At 37.4% G+C, this 14,823-nt stretch overlaps 1 protein-coding gene across 3 annotated transcripts in view; it reads left to right on the forward strand.

Moving 5' to 3' along the window:
* LRRC34 (leucine rich repeat containing 34) overlaps positions 1-14,143 on the forward strand; it is a 48,256-nt gene extending 34,113 nt beyond the window's left edge. For all 3 annotated transcript variants that reach the window (XM_037841111.1, XM_037841121.1, XM_037841131.1), the window contains 4 exons: positions 9,827-9,981; positions 10,372-10,527; positions 11,164-11,290; positions 12,626-14,143. In XM_037841111.1, the coding sequence (XP_037697039.1) occupies positions 9,827-9,981; positions 10,372-10,527; positions 11,164-11,290; positions 12,626-12,829 (642 nt within the window). In that variant the 3' untranslated portion in view covers positions 12,830-14,143. The remainder of the gene's footprint in view (positions 1-9,826; positions 9,982-10,371; positions 10,528-11,163; positions 11,291-12,625) is intronic.
* Positions 14,144-14,823: the final 680 nt, after the last annotated feature.

Consider the following 14,823-nt stretch of genomic DNA (forward strand, 5'->3'; position numbering starts at 1 on the left):
TGGCATGCAGATATCTGTTCGTGTCACTGCTTTCCGATCTTCCGGGTATATACCGAGAAGTGCAATCGCTGGATCGAATGGTAGCTCTATATCTAGTTTTCTAAGGAACTGCCAGACTGACTTCCAGAGTGGCTGAACCATTATACAGTCCCACCAACAATGAATAAGAGTTCCAATTTCTCCACATCCCCCCAGCATTTGTAGTTTCCTGTTTGTTTAATGGCAGCCATTCTAACCGGTGTTAGATGGTATCTCATTGTGGTCTTAATTTGCATCTCTCTAATAGCTAGTGAAGCTGAACATTTTTTCATGTGTTTCTTGGCCATTTGTATTTCGTCTTCAGAGAACTGTCTTTTCATATCTTTTGCCCATTTTATAATTGGGCTGTCTGTACTATTGTCATTGAGTTGTAGGATTTCTTTGTATATGCAAGATATCAGTCTTTTGTCAGATACATGGTTTCCAAAAATTTTTTCCCATTGAGTTGGCTGCCTCTTTACCTTTTTGAGAAATTCCTTTGAGGTGCAGAAACTTCTAAGCTTGAGGAGTTCCCATTTATCTATTTTCTCTTTTGTTGCTTGTCCTTTGGGTGTAGTGTCTAGGAAGTGGCCTCCTAATACAAGGTCTTGAAGATGTTTTCCTACATTATCTTCTAGGAGTTTTATGGTACTTTCTTTTATATTGAGATCTTTGGTCCATTTTGAGTTAATTTTTGTGTAGGGGGTGAGGTAGGGGTCCTCTTTCATTCTTTTGGATATGGATATCCAACTCTCCCAGCCCCATTTGTTGAAAAGACCATTATGGCTCAGTTCGGTGACTTTGGGGGCCTTATCAAAGATCAGTCGGCCATAGATCTGAGGGTCTATCTCTGAATTCTCAATTCGATTCCATTGATCTATATGTCTATCTTTGTGCCAGTACCATGCTGTTTTGGCAACTGTGGCTTTATAATAAGCTTCAAAGTCAGGGAGTGTAAGTCCTCCCACCACTTCGTTTTTCTTTTTTAGAGTGTCTTTAGCAATTCGAGGCATCTTCCCTTTCCAAATAAATTTGATAACTAGCTTTTCCAAGTCTGCAAAGTAGGTTGTTGGAATTTTGATTGGGATTGCATTGAATCTGTAGATGAGTTTGGGTAGAATTGACATCTTAATGACATTTAGCCTTCCTATCCATGAACATGGAATATTTTTCCATCTTTTAAGGTCCCCTTCTATTTCTTTTAGTAGAGTTATGTAGTTTTCTTTGTATAGGTCTTTTACATCTTTGGTTAAGTTTATTCCTAGGTACTTGATTTTTTTAGTTGCTATTGAAAATGGTATCTTTTTCTTGAGTGTCTCTTCAGTTTGTTCATTTCTAGCATATAGAAACATTACTGACTTATGTGCATTAATCTTGTATCCCGCTACTTTGCTAAATTTGTTTATTAGCTCTAGTAGGTGTATCGTTGATTTCTCAGGGTTTTCTAGATATAAGATCATATCATCTGCAAACAATGACAGTTTTACTTCTTCTTTTCCAATTTGGATGCCTTTTATTTCTTTGTCTTGCCGGATTGCCCTGGCTAGCACTTCCAGCACAATGTTGAATAACAGTGGTGACAGCGGGCATCCTTGTCTTGTTCCTGATCTTAGAGGGAAGGCTTTCAGTGTCTCACCATTGAGTACTATGCTGGCTGTGGGTTTTTCATATATGCTCTTTATCATGTTGAGGAAGTTTCCTTCAATTCCTACCTTTTGAAGTGTTTTTATCAAAAACGGATGTTGGATTTTGTCAAATGCTTTTTCAGCATCTATTGAGATGATCAATTGATTTTTCCCGTTCGAGTTTTTAATGTGTTGTAATACATTGATTGTTTTTCTTATGTTGAACCATCCTTGCATGCCTGGAATGAACCCCACTTGGTCATGGTGTATGATTTTTTTAATGTGTCTTTGGATTCGATTTGCAAGTATTTTGTTGAGGATTTTTGCATCTATATTCATTAGGGAGATTGGCCGGTAGTTTTCCTTTTTTGTAGCATCTTTGCCTGGTTTTGGTATTAGATTGATGTTAGCTTCATAAAATGAGTTAGGTAGTGTTCCATTTTTTTCAATGTTTTGAAAGAGTTTGAGTAAGATTGGTGTCAGTTCTTTCTGGAAAGTTTGGTAGAATTCCCCTGTGAAGCCATCTGGCCCTGGGCATTTATTTGTGGGAAGATTTTTGATGACTGATTGGATCTCTTTGCTTGTGATGGGTTGGTTGAGGTCTTCTATTTCTTCTCTGGTCAGTCTAGGTTGTTCATATGTTTCCAGGAAATTGTCCATTTCTTCTACATTATCCAGTTTGTTGCCATACAGTTGTTCATAATATCCTCTTATAATTTTTTTAATTTCTTCAGGATCTGCAGTTATGTCACCTTTTTCATTCATTATTTTGTTTATATGGGTCTTCTCTCTTTTTGATTTTGTCAGTCTAGCTAGGGGCTTGTCAATCTTGTTGATCTTCTCAAAGAACCAACTTTTGGTGATATTTATCCTCTCTATTGTTTTTTTGTTCTCTATGTCATTTATTTCTGCTTTAATCCTTGTTATTTCTTTTCTTCTACTTGGTTTAGGATTGGTTTGCTGTTCATTTTCTAGCTTCTTCAGTTGATCCATTAGTTCTTTGATTTTGGCTCTTTCTTCCTTTTTAATATATGCGTTTAGTGCTATAAATTTCCCCCTTAGCACTGCTTTTGCTGCATCCCATAGGTTTTGGTATGTTGTGTTCTCATTTTCATTCGTCTCTATATATTTAGCAATTTCTCTTGCTATTTCTTCTTTAACCCACTGATTGTTAGGAGTGTGTTGTTTAACCTCCAGGTATTTGTGAATTTTCTAAGTCTCTGATGGTTATTGACTTCTAATTGTATTCCATTGTGGTCAGAGAATGTGCTTTGAATAATTTCAATCTTTTTAAATTTATTGAGGCTTGTTTTATGTCCCAGCATATGATCTATTCTGGAGAAAGTTCCGTGAGCACTAGAAAAGTATGTGTATCCTGGTGATTTGGGATGTAATGTCCTGTAGATGTCTGTTAAATCTAATTCATTTATCAGATTGTTTAGGTTTTCAGTTTCCTTATTGGTCTTCTGTCTGGTTGATCTATCTATAGGAGAGAGTGATGTGTTGAAGTCTCCCACAATTATTGTGGAAACATCAATTGCTTCCTTTAGTTTTGCCAATGTTTCTCTCATGTATTTTGTGGCACCTTGATTGGGTGCATAGACATTTACGATTGTTATTTCTTCTTGCTGAATTGCCCCTTTTATTAGTATGTAGTGGCCTTCTTTGTCTCTCAAAACATCCCTGCATTTGAAGTCTATTTTATCTGAGATTAATATTGCTACACCTGCTTTCTTTTGGCTTTAGCTTGCATGAAATATTTTTTTCCATCCTTTCACTTTCAGTTTCTTTGTGTCCCTGTGTCTAAGATGAGTCTCTTGTATGCAACATATTGATGGTTCATTTTTTTTGATCCATCCTGCGAATCTGTATCTTTTAATTGGGGAGTTTAATCCATTTACATTCAACGTTAAAACCGTGAAGGCATTTCTTGAATCGGCCATCTTATCCTTTGGATTATGTTTGCCATATTTTTCCCTCTCTCTATTAATATCCTTTATTGTACCCATACCGAATCTCTTTAGTACTGAACCTTTCTCCAAGTCTCTCTGTCCTGTCTTTGTTTCTCTGTCTGTAGGGCTCCCTTTAGTATCTCCAGTAGGGCAGGTCTCTTGTTAGCAAATTCTCTCAGCATTTCTTTGTCTGTGAAAAATTTAAGCTCTCCCTCAAATTTGAAGGAGAGCTTTGCTGGATAAAGTATTCTTGGCTGGAAATTCCTCTCACTCAGAATTTTAAATATATCGTGCCACTGCCTTCTTGCCTCCATGGTGGCTGCTGAGTAGTCACTACTTAGTCTTATGCTGTTTCCTTTGTATGTGGTGAATTGCTTTTCTCTTGCTGCTTTCAGAACTTGCTCCTTCTCTTCTATGTTTGACAGTGTGATCAGTATATGTCTCGGAGTGGGTTTTTTTGGATTTATTCTATTTGGAGTTCGCTGAGCATTTATGATTTGTGTATTTATGTTGTTTAGAAGATTTGGGAAGTTTTCCCCAACAATTTCTTTGAATACTCTTCCTAGACCTTTACCCTTTTCTTCCCCTTCTGGGACACCAATGAGTCTTATATTCGGACGTTTCATATTATCTATCATATCCCTGAGGTCCATTTCGAGTTTTTCAATTTTTTTCCCCATTCTTTCTTTTATGCTTTCATTTTCCATTCTGTCATCTTCCAGGTCACTGATTCGTTGTTCAACTTCCTCTAGTCTTGTACTATGAGTGTCCAGAATCTTTTTAATTTGGTCAACAGTTTCTTTAATTTCCATAAGATCATCCATTTTTTTATTTAGTCTTGCAATGTCTTCTTTATGCTCTTCTAGGGTCTTCTTGATTTCCTTCATATCCCGTACTATGGTCTCATTGTTCATCTTTAGTTCTTTGAGTAGCTGCTCTAGGTGTGTCTCTTCTGGTCTTTTGATTTGGGTGCTTGGGCTTGGGTTATCCATATCGTCTGGTTTTTTCATATGCTTTATAATTTTCTGTTGTTTTTGGCCTCGTGGCATTTGCTGACCTTGATAGGGTTCTTTTAGGGTTTGTAGACCAGTTGAAGTCCTTATCTCTAATTTATCAGATCTACAGCTTCGTGGAGTACACTTTCTCTAACTAACCAGCAGGTGGCGTCCACGAGCCACCTGTTCTCCACAAGCCAGATCTCCCCTGCTTAGCCTTTTTGGTGAGTGGGGGAGTGAGTCTTGTGGGGCCCAATTGGTGTACCAAGCTTGCGTGTGTAGTTGGTGTTGCCTGCCCTGTATGTGGGGCGTGTTTCTGGGCAGTCGGGGAGGGGGGTGGCCCTAACAATCAAATCTCCCTGATGATCCTAGAGTTTTAAAGCTGCTGCAATAGTCTAATCCTTCAGTTCAGTCCTGCCACAGTTTGTCTCTGCCACTGACCCACAAGTCTTTGGTATTGGCGTATGGCTCCTGAGACTTGCAAGTGGGCCCCTCTTGCAGGCTGTGCACCCCGGGTCCTCTGTTGAGGGATGACTGTGCTATGTCACAGGTGAGTGCCGTCCCCCCAGGGCAGTTCTGGGCTGCTGGGCTGTGTTGGGAGGCTCCCAGTCTGCTCAAATGATGGCTGAATGGGGCTCTGTTAATTCACACTGCTCCCCCTTCCCAGCTCTGGGACATTCAGCTGAGGTTGCAGGGAAGGCTAATGTCCACGCCCAGTTTTGTGGTGTGTGCCTGTTATTTGAAGCACTTCCGTCACACTGGGTTGTCTGGGGCAGCTCTGGGCTATGGGGCTGGCGATGGGCAGGAGTGTTTCCTGTCCACCAGGATGGTGGCTGTGAGCGGACACCCCCCTTTTCTTGGGAAGTTGTGTTGTTTAGTGAATTTTCTCAGCCACTGGATTATTGCCTTTTGTCTCAGAGCTCTCTTAGTTCTGCTCTTGACTTGACGTGCCCAAATTTCAATTCTTTGAAGCTTTCTGTATTGAGCTTCTTAGAGTAATTGTTTTAGAAAAAGCAAAAAGGATTTAAAAAAAAAAAAACAAAAAAAAAAAAACGGCCCTCCTCAGAGATCTAATGGGTTATTGAAATGCTAATAGACAAAGCAACCAGGGCCATTAAGGAAAGGTGCACAGGGCAGAGAGATCAGCCTTGCTTCGGGATTTGCATATGCGCCTCAAGGCCTGATCTCCGCCCTTCCCCTTTCTGTGTTCACCAGAACTCCAAAAATCCTCTGCTTTTATTTTGGAGTTTTTCGTGTTGTTTTTTTTCTATGCCTGTCTCCTCTCTGCTGGGCTGGCTGCTCTCAGAGTCTCTGGTGTCTGGCTTCAGTCTATCTATGGTTGGAGTTTGAATCAGTAGAATGAGTTTCCGATAAGAGCAGCCACTGCAATTCTCCCTTCTCCTTCCTGGAGCTGACAGCCCCTCCTCCCCCGGGACTGAGCCTGGCAGGGAGGGGCGCGGGTCCCCTGGCCGCAAAAACTTACAGATTTCGCTGATCTCAGCAGTTCCACGTTTTCATGAGTGTTGTATGAAGTATGCCCAAAGACAGATTGCTCTGTGGTGTCCAGTCCACGCAGTTCCTGGCTTTTTACCTACTTTCCTGGAGGAGTAACTAAAACATACAGCTCACCAGTCTGCCATCTTGCCCCGCCTCCCACCTGCTTTCTTTTGGCTGTAGCTTGCATGAAATATTTTTTTCCATCCTTTCACTTTCAGTTTCTTTGTGTCCCTGTGTCTAAGATGAGTCTCTTGTATGCAACATATTGATGGTTCATTTTTTTTGATCCATTCTGCGAATCTATATCTTTTAATTGGGGAGTTTAATCCATTTACATTCAACGTTAAAACCGTGAAGGCATTTCTTGAATCGGCCATCTTATCCTTTGGTTTACGTTTGCCATATTTTTCCCTCTCTCTATTAATATCCTTTATTGTACCCATACCGAATCTCTTTAGTACTGAACTTTTCTCCAAGTCTCTCTGTCCTGTCTTTGTTTCTCTGTCTGTAGGGCTCCCTTTAGTATCTCCAGTAGGGAAGGTCTCTTGTTAGCAAATTCTCTCAGCATTTGTTTGTCTGTGAAAAATTTAAGCTCTCCCTCAAATTTGAAGGAGAGCTTTGCTGGATAAAGTATTCTTGGCTGGAAATTTTTCTCACTCAGAATTTTAAATATATCGTGCCACTGCCTTCTTGCCTCCATGGTGGCTGCTGAGTAGTCACTACTTAGTCTTATGCTGTTTCCTTTGTATGTGGTGAATTGCTTTTCTCTTGCTGCTTTCAGAACTTGCTCCTTCTCTTCTGTGTTTGACAGTGTGATCAGTATATGTCTCGGAGTGGGTTTATTTGGATTTATTCTATTTGGAGTTCGCTGAGCATTTATGATTTGTGTATTTATGTTGTTTTGAAGATTTGGGAAGTTTTCCCCAACAATTTGTTTGAATACTCTTCCTAGACCTTTACCCTTTTCTTCCCCTTCTGGGACACCAATGAGTCTTATATTTGGACGTTTCATATTATCTATCATATCCCTGAGGTCCATTTCGATTTTTTCAATTTTTTTCCCCATTCTTTCTTTTATGCTTTCATTTTCCATTCTGTCATCTTCCAGGTCACTGATTCGTTGTTCAGCTTCCTCTAGTCTTGTACTATGAGTGTCCAGAATCTTTTTAATTTGGTCAACAGTTTCTTTAATTTCCATAAGATCATCCATTTTTTTGTTTAGTCTTGCAATGTCTTCTTTATGCTCTTCTAGAGTCTTCTTGATTTCCTTCATATCCCGTACTATGGTCTCATTGTTCATCTTTAGTTCTTTGAGTAGCTGCTCTAGGTGCTGTGTCTCTTCTGGTCTTTTGATTTGGGTGCTTGGGCTTGGGTTATCCATATCGTCTGGTTTTTTCATATGCTTTATAATTTTCTGTTGTTTTTGGCCTCGTGGCATTTGCTGAACTTGATAGGGTTCTTTTAGGGTTTGTAGACCTATTGAAGTCCTTATCTCTAATTTATCAGATCTACAGCTTCGTGGAGTACACTTTCTCTAACTAACCAGCAGGTGGCGTCCACGAGCCACCTGTTCTCCACAAGCCAGATCTCCCCTGCTTAGCCTTTTTGGTGAGTGGGGGAGTGAGTCTTGTGGGGCCCAATTGGTGTACCAAGCTTGCGTGTGTAGTTGGTGTTGCCTGCCCTGTATGTGGGGCGTGTTTCTGGGCAGTCGGGGAGGGGGGGTGGCCCTAACAATCAAATCTCCCTGATGATCCTAGAGTTTTAAAGCTGCTGCAATAGTCTAATCCTTCAGTTCAGTCCTGCCACAGTTTGTCTCTGCCACTGACCCACAAGTCTTTGGTATTGGCGTATGGCTCCTGAGACTTGCAAGTGGGCCCCTCTTCCAGGCTGTGCACCCCGGGTCCTCTGTTGAGGGATGACTGTGCTATGTCACAGGTGAGTGACACAGGCTGCTGGGCTGTGTAGGGAGGCTCCCAGTCTGCTCAAATGATGGCTGAATGGGGCTTTGTTAATTCACACTGCTCCACCTTCCCAGCTCTGGGACAGTCAGCTGAAGTTGCAGGGAAGGCTAATGTCCACGCCCAGTTTTGTGGTGTGTGCCTGTTATTTGAAGCACTTCCGTCACACTGGGTTGTCTGGGGCAGCTCTGGGCTATGGGGCTGGCGATGGGCAGGAGTGTTTCCTGTCCACCAGGATGGTGGCTGTGAGCGGACACCCCCCTTTTCTTGGGAAGTTGTGGTGTTTAGTGAATTTTCTCAGCCACTGGATTATTACCTTTTGTCTCAGAGCTCTCTTAGTTCTGCTCTTGACTTGACGTGCCCAAATTGCAATTCTTTGAAGCTTTCTGTATTGGGCTTCTTAGAGTAATTGTTTTAGAAAAAGAAAAAAGGATTAAAAAAAAAAACAAAAAAAAAACGGCCCTCCTCAGAGATCTAATGGGTTATTGAAATGCTAATAGACAAAGCAACCAGGGCCATTAAGGAACGGTGCACAGGGCAGAGAGATCAGCTTTTCTTCGGGATTTGCACATGTGCCTCAAGGCCTGAGCTCCACCCTTCCCCTTTCTGTGTTCACCAGAACTCCAAAAATCCTCTGCTTTTATTTTGGAGTTTTTCGTGTTATTTTTTTTTTTTTCTATGCCTGTCTCCTCTCTGCTGGGCTGGCAGCTCTCAGATTCTCTGGTGTCTGGTCTCAGTCTATCTGTGGTTGGAGTATGGATCAGTAGAATGAGTTTCCGAGAAGGGCTACCACTGCAGTTCTCCCTTCTCCTTCCCAGAGCTGGCAGCCCCTCCTCCCACGGGACTGAGCCTGGCAGGGAGGGGCGCGGGTCCCCTGGCCACAAAAACTTACAGATTTCTCTGATCTCAGCAGTTCGACATTTTCATGAGTGTTGTATGAAGTATGCCCAAAGACAGATTGCTCTGTGGTGTCCAGTCCACGCAGTTCCTGGCTTTTTACCTACTTTCCTGGAGGAGTAACTAAAACTTACAGCTCACCAGTCTGCCATCTTGCCCCGCCCTGGCCCATTCATTTTAAGACATGTTTTGATTTTGTGAAAAACTTAAGATCCTTAGTATTCAAGTTCTTGTTGAGGTATACTTTTTGCCTGGAAGCATCTAGATTGTGGAACTTTAAGGAAAAAAAAACAAAGAAGAAATAAGAGAAGTCTTCCAGTGACTAGAAAACAAGACAAAAACATAGTTTGGAATAGGGGGATGATTATAAAAGGGAAGAATTAGATATATCACAGGGTTATTGAACATGTTTTAAAATCAGGATTGGGAGATGGGTTTGTTTTGTCTAAAACCATCAAGAGTGGAGATCAAACACCAAGTTCAGGAACAATATGGAGGGTGAAGAAAGGTTCAAAGACTCTTAAAAGGACAGCAGTAGGGATGATTATATTCTCAACATCTGATGGGACCACTTGCTTTTTAGGTTTTCCCCTTCTGCAATGACTGTTTGGTTATTGTTTTTTTTAAACCAAATTAATTAAGCTCCTTCACATCACTAAGTCACTATGTCTTACAAGTGCTTCCTACTGGTTTCTAAAAGGGTAAAGATATCATTTGTGGTGAAGATGATTTTTTTTTATGACAGGACAAACAAATGCAAATTGTAGATGAAGAGCCTTAGCCAATATAATTTTTTTGGAAAGCTAATTTAAATGACTTAGCATATGTATGTAATAAACATGTACTGCTTCAAATTTAGAAACAAGATTTTTATTTATTTTTAGGAAGAGTCCACAGTCCATATAGGCCACATGTTAAAAGAAAATCACTGTCTTGTGGAACTACATGTGTGTAAGCATGATATAAAAAATTATGGTATAAAACAGTTATGTGATGCACTGTATCTGAACACTAGCCTACGCTACCTTGATGTCAGCTGGTAAGTGATAACTTACACATGAAGTAATTTAAGAGTTAGGTAATGGGGAAGTAATTTATAAATATTCATATAGTACATAAGATTCTGTTAGACATTAATCCCAGTGATTAGAAAATGCAACTGTTGTTAACCTTTTATAATAAGCTTTAATATTTATTAATTTAGTTTGTACTGGTATTTTATTTCCTATTAACTTGAATGAGCAATTTAGGTATGTAAACCAGAATGGAAGCAATATTTTATGTCAAATTTTCATTAACTTTTTTGGAAACTGAATGATTAAAATAAAGCTTTACTAAAATATAAAGTATGTTTTCAAGCATTGTATCTCTGAATATAAGAACAATATTTCATATTTTCAAATGTAACTAAATATTTTTCTTTTCCCAGCAATAAAATAACTCGTGATGGAATGGTGTATTTGGCTGATGTACTGAAAAGCAACACTACCCTGGAAATAATAGATCTTTCTTTTAACAGAATAGAAAATGCAGGAGCAAGCTATCTCAGTGAAAGTCTTACTTCACATAACAGGACTCTTAAAGTGTTAGTATGATTTTACATTTAATCAAAATAACAGAAAAACATAGTTTTAGAATACTAAACTCAAACTACTTGGCTTTTAAGATTATTATGAAATATGAAAATTCAGTTTCCAAACTGACATCACACTTAAGTTACAGTTTAATTTCTTCTATTTTTCAAAAGCAATGTCTTTAAAAATTAGACTGATTTTAGTTATGATTACTTCTTAAAATGAGGAAATTCTTATTGCTTGTATTATTTATCCTGGATTTCAATAGAAAAATTATAAGCATTCAATATGATCAAGATTTAAAAATAAGAATGAATCAAAGAAAATACTACTTGGATGATTTTATCCTGAAAAATATATCTGTGATCCACCCAAACATTTAATGAATAACTAACAGAAAACAACAGTCTGCCTAATTTCAAAATGTAACTAACTGCATTAGGTACATGAAGCATCCAGTTATAAAACTAAGTTGCTTAGATTTTAGATACTGTATTCTCAATATTTTGACCACTATGTTAAAACGTATTGAAGAATAATGCTAGAGTTTACAGGATAAAATGTTTGTAATAAAAGTTGCTAACTTATACATTCTTTCTTTGTGAAACTACTGGTTTCCAAGGTTATTACTTTTTATTTTTCCATAGGTTGTCAGTAGTTAGCAACAACATAGAGGGAGAAGGTCTTGTTGCACTTTCACAATCAATGAAAACAAATCCCACACTCACTAACATCTACGTTTGGGGAAACAAATTTGATGAGGCTACATGTATGGTAAGTTTTTTTTTTTGTTTTTTTTTCCACTGAAGGCTTTTTATGGGATCCTCTCTATAATATCAGATATTATTCACAACTTAGAAGAGTGCCTTAGAAATGGTTACAAAGTATAATTAAACACTGAAGGTCTGATAATTTTTAATTAATTCCTAAAAATTAGCTTTTGTGGCTGAAAGAACAAAAGATAGGAAGTACCAGATAAGCATAAAGATCATTGAATTACACAGTTCCAATTCTTCCAAAGTTGAAAAGGCTACTCATAATTGTTGATTTGTTCTAAATTTCATGTGGCAAAATTTCCAATCTGCTCCTCAATAATTAAAGTAAGACATGGAACTTGGATATATACAGTACAAACTGTCAAAATATTTGGTTTGTAACATAAATACAGACAGCACTTAATAGCACTTTCAAAACAAACAAAAAGGAAAGCAACAGTTTTCATTTGGGAAGAATGAAGAAAAAAATCTGTTGATATAATTATCAAAATTTGTGAGAGACTAACCAAAATTCCATCATTAAAAAAATTGAAATGTACACTACTACAATCTTAAAAAAAATTCTTAATTTTAGATAAGCATCTACATCTTCCAGTAAGTTTTACACAATGGAAACTGAGTAACTTGAGTTTGGAAAAATGACAAAAGACAAGCTAAAGCAGAAAGCAATCAGACTTTTAAAACCTTTTATTTTTAAGTTTCTCACTCTATAATGGTGCCCTTTTTGACAAACCAGTTCAACACGTTTGTAGGACATCCTTGCATAGATACCAAGGATCCACAAGGATGTACAAAAAAATTCTGTAATGAAGAAATAATTAATAGGCCAGCCAGGTCAGAAGTTCAGCATCAGATACAATGGGGATTTCTCTTAGCCTAAATCTGTAGATTAACTTCTGGAGTTACCTGAACTTTATACAATTGTATGCCAAAGTCTGAGATTCTGTTTCTTTTTCTGAGGAATGGGTCCCTAGCTATTATCAGATTTTCAAGATTATAAATAATAGCCACCCTAGTTAGAATGCTGTGGGACTTGAAAATTCTGACCATGGGATTATCTGTCCACAAAATTGTTAATTTTAACTTTGGGAATCATGGAAGAAACATGCCTAATACATCAGAAATAAGCTTTGCAAAATTATAATTTCACTATGTGAAATTAAATGATGAAAAACCTATCTGCCAAATGTGGAAAATATTAAAATTCAGCAGTGTTATCCAGACTATTTTAAACTACAAATCAGCACAGCTAATATGATTATTTATATTTGTTTAAGCACTATAAAATGAATCAACTATTTTCTTAATATGTTTGTTTTCTTAAAAATCTTAGGCATATTCAGACTTAATTCAAATGGGCCGTCTACAACCAGACAATACAGATGTGGAACCGTTTGTGGTAGATGACCATGTTTATCTTGCAGAAGTCTCCAATGGACTTAAAAAACATTATTATTGGACACCAACTTATGGAGAAGCTTATGGCCACTCATCTAATGCAGGTTTTGCCCTTGTACCAATAGGTCACCATCTATGAAAAACAAGTTCAAATATATATTTGTCTTATTACTTTCACAGTCCACAGTCATCAATATTTTATTGCCTGTTAAATTCATTTTCTTTCATAATTAGGACAAGTTATTTTTATCAAATGTGTAAAAGATATTAGCTATATCAAACTTTGTGTATTTGTCCATTGTGTGAAACTAAGTAGTGTAATAAGAAATTTTACAAAGTAGAGACTAAAATTTTAACTCTGGAGAAAGAGACCAAAGAACTGGACTAATTTCTTTTTATAATAAAAATATAACCAAGTAGTGAAACAGCATAAAAGAAAAGGTCATTCCAAGGATCCTAACTCAAAATTGCTATGAAGTAGTAAAAAGGTTTCAGGTGGCAGACTCCCAGTGAATTTCAACCAGTTTCAAAGTTTAGAAGTTGAGAAAGTATTCTATATATCCTATTTGTGTATTATACACTAGTGTTAATAGTAGTTTCACAAATACAGGTAAATATATATAAACATATATATACTCCTTTCCAAACAAGTCAGTGCTACCAGTTAACTTTTAGTGAAATAGAAATTAGGATAGTTCTCTGTTGGAACGTGCCAGTTAACATTTTAATGATATGATGGCAAATTGCTCTTGTCCATGGCCAGTCTTGTTTTCAAATTAAGATGAGGAGGCAATGATGTAATGATTCCTTGATTACAGACCTATCTTCACCGCCATTTTTATTACTCATACACATCAAGAGGAGGCTGCTTAATCTGAATGATTTATTACTGTCCCAAGCCAAAGTATGAAAAAAATGTGTGGAAATTGAAAAGTACTTTAAGTTGGTAAGTTTCTGTAGTCTCAAAGAAAATACCATCTACCTCTAAATGTTGAGTTCAAGGAGGTGGTATGAAGAAGGTGGCCAAATCTACAGTTATAAATTGTGAGTTCCTCAAATCATAGTTGTAATTATTCCAAAAATCTAACATCAAAAACAAAAACACATCTGCCACTGTTCATTCCTTTAGTAGAATAAACAATTAAGAGAAATATCCCAACTCATTATTTAATGACTTAATGATTTTTAAAGTTTAACAGATCTTTACTCATATTCAGCACCACTTTTTCTTAGGAGGCTGGTTATGAAATGGAAAGGACATTTGAATAAATTGTATGTGGCATTATTTTCACTTAACATTACAAAGTCATTGAGCCAGATAAGACCTAAATAAATGCCTTCCATTCTCATGCTTTCAGAGAGCTGAATATGAATCATCCAGGACAGATGGTTTATATTGTAGGTCTTTGACAAAGTCTGTTCTGAAAAAAAATCTTAAAACATCTGAAACTGGTTAAAAGATACATACCCAGTAGTCCTTAATAACAAAATGTATGCAACTAATTTCAAGGTTTTTTGTTTTTGTTTTTTTTTAAATAAATCTTGATACACAGATGAATGATCCTTGCCCAGAAGGAGTTTACAGTGGATGTGGAAAAAGTGCGTAGACCACAGAATTCTACAAGTGACTTTAGGGACTCTGACCCTTATATTGCTTGATTTTAATCGTTCCTAGGTTTTATCAAACCAATTATTTGTCAATGTTCTTTTTCAAAGCTGTTCCAAATCTTATTTTCTTTCCATTTAAAGATCTCTCCATTGCACCTCTGAAGAATAGTTGTTTAGTACAAAGTTTTTTTACATTGTTACATGCTGAAAATAGCTAAAACTAAATATCTGTACCTAAAAAAGCTGTGTGTCCCAGGAGAGTCAAGAATCTGTATTGCTGAAAATGCAATGGGAAATGCATAAAAATCTTTGTCTTTTAATCAAATTTGAAAAACCACAGAATTCAATGAATGCAATAAAGCCTCATGATAGGAAAAAATATTAACATTTTTAACAATTCTTATTACTTTTGAAAAAATTAAGCTAATGAAAAAAATGCTACTATAAGCAATTAGATATCCATCAAGCCAATAAACTCAGTAAATAACAACTAGTGATAAACTTCCTGTACTTGAATGTCCAGGA

The sequence above is a fragment of the Choloepus didactylus genome, chromosome 1, assembly GCF_015220235.1.
Source record: "Choloepus didactylus isolate mChoDid1 chromosome 1, mChoDid1.pri, whole genome shotgun sequence".
Classification (NCBI taxonomy): Eukaryota; Metazoa; Chordata; class Mammalia; order Pilosa; family Megalonychidae; genus Choloepus; species Choloepus didactylus.